The sequence below is a fragment of the Neoarius graeffei genome, chromosome 28 (genome assembly GCF_027579695.1).
Source record: "Neoarius graeffei isolate fNeoGra1 chromosome 28, fNeoGra1.pri, whole genome shotgun sequence".
Lineage (NCBI taxonomy): Eukaryota > Metazoa > Chordata > Actinopteri > Siluriformes > Ariidae > Neoarius > Neoarius graeffei.
In genome coordinates, this window is record NC_083596.1 from 44,187,600 (window position 1) to 44,198,452 (window position 10,853).

General features: G+C 40.4%; 1 protein-coding gene across 1 annotated transcript; it reads left to right on the plus strand.

The window, feature by feature from the left end:
• The first annotated feature begins 16 nt into the window (after positions 1-16).
• si:dkey-71l1.1 (uncharacterized protein LOC569883 homolog) lies at positions 17-6,647 on the plus strand. Its single transcript, XM_060913227.1, has 10 exons — positions 17-70; positions 303-486; positions 2,375-2,442; positions 2,607-2,699; positions 2,787-2,888; positions 2,989-3,094; positions 3,639-3,761; positions 4,569-4,645; positions 5,628-5,730; positions 5,838-6,647. The coding sequence occupies exons 2-10, from the start codon at positions 342-344 to the stop codon at positions 5,975-5,977; spliced, it is 957 nt and encodes a 318-aa protein (XP_060769210.1). The 5' UTR covers positions 17-70; positions 303-341; the 3' UTR covers positions 5,978-6,647.
• The last annotated feature ends 4,206 nt before the right edge of the window (positions 6,648-10,853 follow it).

Below are 10,853 nucleotides of genomic sequence, written 5' to 3' on the forward strand. Positions count from 1 at the left end.
TAATACATATAATAAATGTTATAATGTGATTTTGTTCAGGTTGTATTCAAAGGTTCTATGCTATAATACAGTAAGTGGGACAAATCAGTACAAATGTTATGTTATGTTACTGATGTCATATGAACAGTCAAATGGGTCATTTATATTCCTAAGCATCATTTTTTTTTGTATTAGTATTATAATCTTTGGTTATATATTCTACTAATATATAAATATCCATGCTTTTCTGAGCATGCATGTTGCAATGCATGCATGCATGCATTTTTGTTTATTTGTTTGCTTGCTTGTTGGTTTGTTTACAGATAATTTGGCCAGATCAGGCTGGAAGTGAGCGTCTCCTCATGGGCAGCGTGTTGGCCTTGTCGTCTCGCCCTGGGCGTCAGAATTCCCCGTTCCCCCAGGACAGACCTCTGTCACGGTGGGACAAGAGGGATGGAAGACTCCCAAACCCAGGCAGCTTCGACGGCCTTCATCGCAGCTGCAAAGGTGAAACAAATCCCTGAGAAACTGTCCCTGGAGCACTAAAGCATAAACACTTTAACACAACAGAGCTGATGGATTCTCAATTCTGATTGGTCAGAAGGTGTTACAAGAGGAGTAAAATAATCACTGATTATCACAGACATCCTTTCAGGTGATTAAAAGCAGGGGAGAGTGAGGAGACTTGGGACAAGTTTTCAGCTTTTTTAGATTGTGTGAAATTCTTTGCAGGCAGCGTCACAGTCATATTGCATTAGAGAGGATTTACTATCCCCTCGTACCCCAACATTAGTTTCTCAGCTTGTCACATCCCTTCAGGCTTCACTTTTTTGCAGGCAGACATGGGGCATTGAGGAAGACATGGGACATTATGTTGGCAGACTTGGGACATAGTAGAGAGACATGGGACAAAAATAAAATACCTAGCTTCATCCTACAGTTTTAACTTTATTATCAAAACTTGTAACATATGAACTGTATGAACACACAGTGCTGGTACAGCGATAGAAAAATGTCAGTTTACCCAAAACCTGATTCAACAAAACAGTTCCATTCTCAAGAAGGAATGAAATAAGCTTCATGCCCACATGTAAACCACAAGGGAAAAAAAAAGACCTGTAACATGATGAACTTTCCTCACTCCCCATCTGGCCATTTTGAAATGAAAAAAAAAAAAAACCTCCTTCAGTGTGTCCCCCCCCCCCATAAATCATACTATGTCTGGTCACTCTAGGCTACATACTTTAATTCCTAACAAATCCCAAATTCACCAGAGTATATTACACCATAGTCAAGTCAAGTCACCATAGAATGGCGGTAGAGGCAAAGTAGAAAATACACGTTTTGGTTGATAAAAATATTGAACTGCACAAATCTTACTGCAGTGTCCAGCTTCATGGCTCCAAAGGAAGTAGGTTACTCTAAGGGGCCACGTCGAACTTCTGATGTCATCTAAAACATGATTGGTTGAAATGAATTTATGAGAATACAAACTGTCCCAAGTCTCCCCGCTCTGCCCTATTTGTGAATTATGTGGGACTAACAGGAACCAAGTGGATTTGTAGATGTTACATGACGCTAAGTGTAACTATAAATGGGTAAAAAGTACAACATGTCGCTTGTTAATAATTCACACAAAATTCTAATTATTAGCTCATCCGGCCGACAGGCGATGAGTTTATGTCATCATGTGTTGTCCAGCGTCATCCACATTTCACGAAAATTGCTTTTTCTCTCTCAATTCTCCACTGATTTTTATTCTTTTTGGCAGGAAGGTCGGTCTGGCTGGGGTGTATATGGCTTCTACCCAAATTTGCATAATTGCAATTAATAATGAAGATATGGCGTAATCAATCCCTAACGAGCAGTTTCCACACAAGTCTCTTCCTCTCCTTCAATTCTTCACCGATTTTGATTCTTTCTGGCGTGAAGATAGGGGTACCTAGGGTGCATATAACTTCTACCCAGATTTGCATAATTACAATTATTAATGAACTTCTGGACTATTTAAGCCTTAATGAGCAGTTCAACAAAAATCACTTCTTCTCGGTCAATTCCTCGCTGTTTTGGATTCTTTCTGGCAAATAGGTCGGTATTCCTAGGGTGTATACAGCTTCTATATATAGTTTGTATTTTGTGTACATACTGTAGCTTGCAATATTTATTGCTCAAGGTGGCCCACTTTAGATCGCTCCTTCTGGACTAGACGGGGCCGGAGTGAGCTACGCCATCAGTGACGGTCTCATTAGTAAAGTTGTTGTGGGAAGAGAAATGAAACACTTACTGTAGGAAAATGATCATATTTGGGCTGATGTTTGAGCTGTGGTTCTGAAACCTGGTTGTCATGTAAATGGTTGATATCAAACTGTTTTTATTTGTGTGTGTGTTTGCTTAGATGTGTTTCCACAGCAGGTTGAAGGAGTGAAAATGGTCATCAACAAAACCCTAAGCAGCTTTTTCAAGGTTTGTTTCATGCATGTTTTTACAACCACAAGCTTGAACGAAGTGATGATTTGTTAATAAGCAGTACAAAATGGTCGATGGAACATTTTAACGCATCAGTTCATCATCTTCAATGTGGACTTGTTGCTAGAACCCGTGATTGCTTCTGTAACCTAAAAATCCAGGTCAGTCATACGTTTCACATCAGTGCTGTGGCTCCGTCGACGTACCGCTTCCATGTCGAGCATCTCCAATCAGACAACGACAGCAAAGATACAGTAAGCTTTCGCTTCTTACTCTCTGCTTCCTCGCTGGTGAACATGAATAGAGTTGACATGCATAAAGTGTGTTTTTTCTGCTCACAGGGCTCGCCGATGCTCATCGGAGAAATGGATTCCTCTGGCAGTCTGAATGCACACTCTTTATTCCACATGAGCGAGAGAATACGAACCAAAGCAGTCTTTCAGGTTGTGTCCTGACGCACTACAAATGTAGTATTTCAGGTTTGGGGTTTAATCTGTCAGATTATTTTGAATCACTTTTAATTAAATACTTCTGTTTTTCCAGACTGTTCAGCTGCAGTTTGTCACGTGGCAGTTCGAGACTGAGTACAGAGGCAGCGACTTCACAGCCGCCGTTACCATGGCCAACCCGGACATCTTTAGAGAATCTGGTGCGTTTCTTAAAAAATAAAAAAATCCCATCTGTGACAAATTTTTATCTCAATTCAGTCATGTCCTGTTAGAATCCTTTCACACTTTTGCATCAACAGGAATTGACCTGTCTCACTTTTCTCACTGACTGTATTATACAACATTTGAATGTAGCTCTAAATGGATAAAAATTATTTGATAAATGAATAACAAAACCTTTACCAAATTGCTCGAGTATAAGAGGAGCAAAACATTTCCTTACACGCAGTTACGTAACACAGCTGCATCACACCACCCCGCCGTTGATTATTTTCCTTAATTATTATTGACACGTCCAATAAATCCAGTCTGTACAACTGACCACTAGATAGTACTGAAAAGAGCATTTTTAATTATCATTATCATGACCACACAACGTCCTGTATGTTTTATAGCTAGTTTGAGTAAATGAATCATAATTACTAATATTTGAAAGACTGTACTTTACTTTAAACTTTATGAAGTTTACCTTAAATACCTTGGAGTAATTTTATGAACTATATGTCCTTGTTTCTCATGGGACAGTAATCATGGTGGCGCACTTCCTGCAGAGTGTTTCTCCACAGCTAGTTCTCGGGGGAGAGTTGGTTTACCACCGAGGGCGAGCTGAAGAAGGCAGCATCCTCACCCTCGCTGGACAATACTCAGGTTAGGGAGGTACAGTATATCGTTGTTTGCAATATGATATATGATCTGATCTGATATGATAAGATACGATATGAAAGGACAGGATACAATAAGATACAAAAGGATAGGATATGATATGATAGGATACAATACCATATGATCTGATATGATATATGATACAATACGATGTGATACGATACGAAAGGATAGGATACGATACGATGGGATACAATAAGATACGATAGGATACGATACCATACTATCCGATAGGATAGGATATGAAACGATATGATAGGATGCGAAAGGATACAATAGGATAGGATACGAAAGGATAGTATACGATAGGATACAATAAGATAGGATAGGATACGATAAGATACAATACGATAGGATAGGATACAATAGCATAGGATACAATACGATATAATTGGCTATGATACGATATGATATTCTTTTAGTTACCTGGACAAAAGGTAGAGAAAACCATTGGGACCAAAAGTTGAGGCCACTACCAAGTGGGAGTGAGCTAAAATTATATGAATGTAGCTATATTTTAGCTAGCTAGCAAGACCTCAGGGCTAGTTTGTGTCACTCAGCCTCAGATATGTGTAGAGAACCAATCATGTCTGGTTCTTTCCAGTGCATCCTTTTTCCTCTTATCGCATTGTTATTTTGGATTCTTGCCTGACAGCACCTGTTAGTCACTCTATAGTTGGACTTCTTTTGTGCCGAAAGGTTGATTTATCTCAGCTAGAATATGATCCATGCATACAAATTTCCTTCCAATGATTTTTTTTCGAAGCCAATGAAAAAAGCCTTTTATTCCAGGTCCCAACTGGGTCGCTACATTAAATGCTGGTAAAGGAGGTGCCCATGCCAGCTATTATCATCGAGCTAACAAGCAGGTACGCCTACTGCGGTCTCTAATGTGGTCTTCAATATGGAAATGAGTCTTCTATTTAATATTAGATCATGAGAATTAGGATCAACAGGATCCAACCAATACTTAAGTGTCACATAAAGTGAAGTCATCAGGGTGTTTTTAATCTACACTATATGGCCAAAAGGACCGCGAGCTGGCCTAGTGGTTAGCGTGTTCATCTCTTAACTGGGAGATTGCAAGTTCTATTCGCAGTTGGGTCATACCAAAAACCATTATCAAAATGGTACCGACTGCCATCTGGCAAGGCGCCGCAATAAAGATATGTCAAACTCTCGTGGTTACCAGAGGACCAGCCCCCCGCTGTAACCCCAGCTATATAATAGGTGAGAGACCAAGGGCTACTGAAATGGAGACCAGCACTGCCCAATGTGCCTCAAGTGCCTGGTTAGTACTGGGACAGGAGACTGCCTGGGAAGATCAGGTCTTAGCATGGGAAGGGACTTTGATATGGCCAAAAGTTTGTGCACACCTAACCATCGTACCCATTTTTTTTTTTTGGTTCTTCCCCAAACTCTTGCCACACAATTGTATAGCATGTCTGTCAAATTACAGATTCCCTTCATTGGAACCAAGAGGCCCAAACCTGTTCTAGCATGTCAAAGCACAAAGCAAGCTCCATGAAGATATGGTTTGCCAGTGCTTGAGTGGAAGAACTCAAGTAACCTGCACTTAAAGCCCACTGAACATTTTAGAGATGAACTGGAATGCCGAATGCACCCCAGATCTCCTCAACCTTGATGGAGGTTATTATAACAGCAGAGGTTGGACTAAATCTGGAAAGGAACGTCCATAACCTTTTGGCCATATAGTGTATCACAAATGCAGTAGGTGGCAACATACAGTAATTGCAAAGTAGTATTTCAGTCATGGTGTGCATCCCTGGCATTAGCCTAACCCTAGGAATGTTCTTGTAACATACAGTACAGTTGAAGTCCTCTTCCCAGATCCAGGTTGGAGTCGAGTTTGAGGCTAGCACTAGGACCCAGGAGACCAAGTTCTCTTTTGGCTACCAAATGGATTTACCAGAAGCCAACATGGTCTTCAGAGGTAAGAATCTCCAATGTCTTTCATTTTTCTACCAATAAGGAACCGATGTTCATACATTGTCTATATGAAACGTTCCTGTGAAGCATTTTATGAAAATCTTTTGTTAGGTATGCTGGACAGCCGGTGTATCATCGGAGGTGTTCTGGAGAAGCGCCTGTGTCCTCTTCCGGCTACGCTAATCATGGGGGCCTTCGTCAACCACAGAGCAGACAAGTTGCAAGTCGGCCTCGGAGTGAACGTCGGCTAGATCCCAGGTCTACACGGAAAGTTCTAGAAATATCCTCAGGTCTGTCTAAAATGACTGGTTCGTCATGGATCACAGCTAAAATAACCTGGCAGTTCTGGACATTCTGTTGTGTTGTACAGAAATAATGGTTCTGAGAACATTTGGAGAAACACTTCCATGTTGGTGCTGTCTTTCCTCAAACTATGACACGTCTGTCACTAACACCTCAAAAGACTGTGTTTGATCCTAACCTTGACTGGATATCCAAAACACGGAATATTTATGGATGTTTTGGAGAACATAAAGACCATGAAACATATGCAGTTTGAAACACGCAACATCGTTTTTGATTCGTTTTGATTACGTATGCAACTGGGGATGTAACGATATTCATAGTACAACATGTTGTTCTTTAAATAATAATCATAATAATAATAAATTATTCGCATTTGATAATTGCTGTGGTATGAAAAGAAAACAGCTCCACAAGCAAAGCAACTTGCTCTAGACAGATCCACACACAAGTGTTCATGATATCAATATTTTTCTGAATATCGCAATATATTGTATAATCAGTTATCGGTACATGCCCGGATTGCACATTTGCACTTTTTATTTCTACAAAAACACATAGAATCAATGGAATTAAGCGATGAAAAGAGTAATATATGTTTAGGATTGTAAAAACAATAAGGTGTAAAGACTTCCAGTAGTAAGATACAGTGGGGCAAAAAAGTATTTAGTCAGCCACCAACTGTGCAAGTTCTCCCACTTAAAAAGATGAGAGAGGCCTGTAATTTTCATCATAGGTACACTTCAACTATGAGAGACAGAATGGGGGGAAAGAATCCAGGAAATCACATTGTAGGATTTTTAATGAATTAATTGGTAAATTCCTTGGTAAAATAAGTATTTGGTCACCTACAAACAAGCAAGATTTCTGGCTCTCACAGACCTGTAACTTCTTCTTTAAGAGGCTCCTCTGTCTTCCACTCGTTACCTGTATTAATGGCACCTGTTTGAACTCGTTATCAGTATAAAAGACACCTGTCCACAACCTCAAACAGTCACACTCCAAACTCCACTATGGCCAAGACCAAAGAGCTATCAAAGGACACCAGAAACAAAATTGTAGACCTGCACCAGGCTGGGAAGACTGAATCTGCAATAGGTAAGCAGCTTGGTGTGAAGAAATCAACTGTGCGAGCAATTATTAGAAAATGGAAGACATACAAGACCACTGATAATCTCCCTCGATCTGGGGCTCCACGCAAGATCTCACCCCGTGGGGTCAAAATGATCACAAGAACGGTGAGCAAAAATCCCAGAACCACACGGGGGGACCTAGTGAATGACCTGCAGAGAACTGGGACCAAAGTAACAAAGGCTACCATCAGTAACACACTACGCCGCCAGGGACTCAAATCCTGCGGTGCCAGACGTGTCCCCCTGCTTAAGCCAGTACATGTCCAGGCCCGTCTGAAGTTTGCTAGAGAGCATTTGGATGATCCAGAAGAGGACTGGGAGAATGTCATATGGTCAGATGAAACCAAAATAGAACTTTTTGGTAAAACCTCAACTTGTCGTGTTTGGAGGAGAAAGAATTCTGAGTTGCATCCAAAGAACACCATACCTACTGTGAAGCATGGGGGTGGAAACATCATGCTTTGGGGCTGTTTTTCTGCAAAGGGACCAGGACGACTGATCCGTGTAAAGGAAAGAATGAATGGGGCCATGTATCGTGAGATTTTGAGTGAAAACCTCCTTCCATCAGCAAGGGCATTGAAGATGAAACATGGCTGGGTCTTTCAGCATGACAATGATCCCAAACACACCGCCCGGGCAACGAAGGAGTGGCTTCGTAAGAAGCATTTCAAGGTCCTGGAGTGGCCTAGCCAGTCTCCAGATCTCAACCCCATAGAAAATCTTTGGAGGGAGTTGAAAGTCTGTGTTGCCCAGCGACAGCCCCAAAACATCACTGCTCTAGAGGAGATCTGCATGGAGGAATGGGCCAAAATACCAGCAACAGTGTGTGAAAACCTTGTGAAGACTTACAGAAAACGTTTGACCTCTGTCATTGCCAACAAGGGTATATAACAAAGTATTGAGATGAACTTTTGTTATTGACCAAATACTTATTTTCCACCATAATTTGCAAATAAATTCTTTAAAAATCAGACAATGTGATTTTCTGGATTTTTTTTTCTCATTTTGTCTCTCATAGTTGAGGTGTACCTATGATGAAAATTACAGGCCTCTGTCATCTTTTTAAGTGGGAGAACTTGCACAATTGGTGACTGACTAAATACTTTTTTGCCCCACTGTATATAATATTATATAAAAATATACAGTCGATTCCAGAAATATTGGCATCCTTTGAGATAATGCACAAAAATGATGGTATAAAATAAATATTACACGTGACACTGTACACCCAAAAATTATAGAAAGTACAAGGGTACTTCAAAAAGTTCTCAGCCTCACCCAGAAAACATCACAGGAGAAAGATTGTTCTTGCGTTATTTTTCTACATACCTTTAACTTCAATGCACTTGGTCCACTGCAGTGTTGTAGTCGAGTCACTAAACCTCGAGTCTGAGTCCAGTCTCAAGTCCCCAGTGGTCAAGTCCAAGTCATTAAAGAAAATTTCGAGTCGAGTCCGAGACAAGCCCACTACTGATCTGAGTCGAGTCCGAGAGCAAGACTCCAACTGCACCATTTGATGGTGGCTGTTGCTGCCTTTATGTGAAACCATTTACAGCGCGCACGCTGTCCGGAGCAGCCCTGAGAGTCAATTTGATGAAAACGCCAAGGCGCGCAGGTGTGACACTCTTGCACGAAATTCGTACAAAGATTAATGTAGATATAAATATCTTATGCCAAATTATTATGGCATGTTACAAAAAATAAAGAAAAAACCCGAGTCCTCGTCTTCAAGTTACGAGTCTGAATGCAGTTAATGCACGAGTCCGAGTCCAAGTCCGAGTCATCGGTGCTCAAGTCCAACTCAAGTCACAAGTCCTTAAAATTAGAGCACGAGTTGGATTCGAGTCTGAGTCCTGGACTACAAGCCTGGTCCACTGATGTTCAAGCTTCACTATCCCTTTGTCGAAGAAGGTCACATCTTGCTCTTGAGTCTCCAGATCCTCCTCAACAGCATGGATGACTTCATCATCACTCTGAAAATGGCAGCCACGCAAGTAGGATTTCAGTTTGGGAAACAGATAGAAGTCAGACGGTGCCAGGTCGGGTGAGTAAGGTGCATGGGGCAACAGTTCAAAGCCACATTTGGCTGTTTCTGCCACTGCCACTGGTGCTCTGTGGTCAGGTGCATTGTCCTGGAGCAACAGCATGCCAGCTCGAAGTGCTCTTCTCATTTTTTATTTGATTGATTGCTTCTTTCATTTGAGTTTTGGTGGACAGTGATATAAGGCTTTATAGTATACAGTTACACCCCAAAATGAGAGTTACACCCCTTGTTTCTGGATGAGGCTGAGAACTTTTTGAAGTACCCTCATACTTGTCTTTCATCTACTACAAATAAAAATCAAATTATCCTGCAAAATCTTGACACCCTTTAAGCATATTTATTAATGCAAATTATTTATCATCCTTCAAAAAATTTTTTGTGAATTTTGTCCAGAATTGGATGCATGAACATGCAAGGAAGGATGGTGAAGAAGACAAAGACCAAAGTTTCAAAGTTTCTCGCTTTAGTTGATACTTGGGGTCGTCAGATTTAGCAATCCTTTATTAGACGCCACCTCCCTAACAACACCATGATTGGAAGGAACACATAAAAAAATACCAGACGAGACTGAAATCCAACATTGACCATCTATGGAGTTATGAAGACGAAATCTGCTTGCCTCTGTCAGGAGGTTAAAATGACCATTGTCACAAAAATTAGTTACGGCAGCACAAAATCTTTTGCAACAATCATCTCGGTTTCTGGATTTGACTTGAAGAGGGACGTTTCCATGCAGAAACCTAAGAATATAAAGGAGATTAAAATGTTCAGCATGTTCCAAGATGACTTTATAAGAATCTAAACATTACAGGAAGAGGTTCAACGAGATATTCTCAAGGAAAGGCTTCAGGGTTTGGGTTTTTTTGTGTGCGCGTGTGTGTGTGTGTGTGTGTGTGTGTGTGTGTGTGTGTGTTGGTGAGGGGGAGGGATAAAAAGCTCTAACATTAAATACCTATTTTTATCTTGAAATAAAACTACGCAGCAGCTGTGTAGGTTTCAAACTCCGAACATAGCCCATTGCATGGTGTTTATTTGTCGCGAGGGTGCCAATAATTTTGGAGCTGACTCAATTTGACTGTATGAAGAGGGTTTTTTTTTAGGGCATCATTGCATTTTATTACATTCAACACAAATAATATGATGTTTTACCTTATACTAATTATGATGATAAATTCTATATGCATAGAATTTACCACACAATAAGAATTTATTTATTTATTTATTTATTTATCTATTTATTTATTTGATTCTGTATCAGATTTTTGGCTGCTACAGGCTGATTTGTATTGTGCTCATTAACCTGGAGTTTCTATTTCTGAAAGAATAAAACGAAATAGTTCTTTCTAAAAATTGAGAAGTAGGCTTGGCATGTGTTTTTTTTTTTTTTTTTTTCCAGTGATGACTTCCTTCATCGTTGTTGTTGTTGTTGTGCTTTTTCGGATGATGGATCACACTTCCCTAATTGAGGACTGCTTTCTTTTGTGCTTTACGAAGAATTGTACGTAACATATGGGCCGGGTGCAATGTGGGCAGGTGAGATGGGACCTGTGTGACAGGAAGGACCTGTTCTGATGTTAAAGTGGAATGCCACGAGGTGAACATGAATTGATTGTTTGATGCTTTTTTTTTTTTTTTTAATGACTAGAC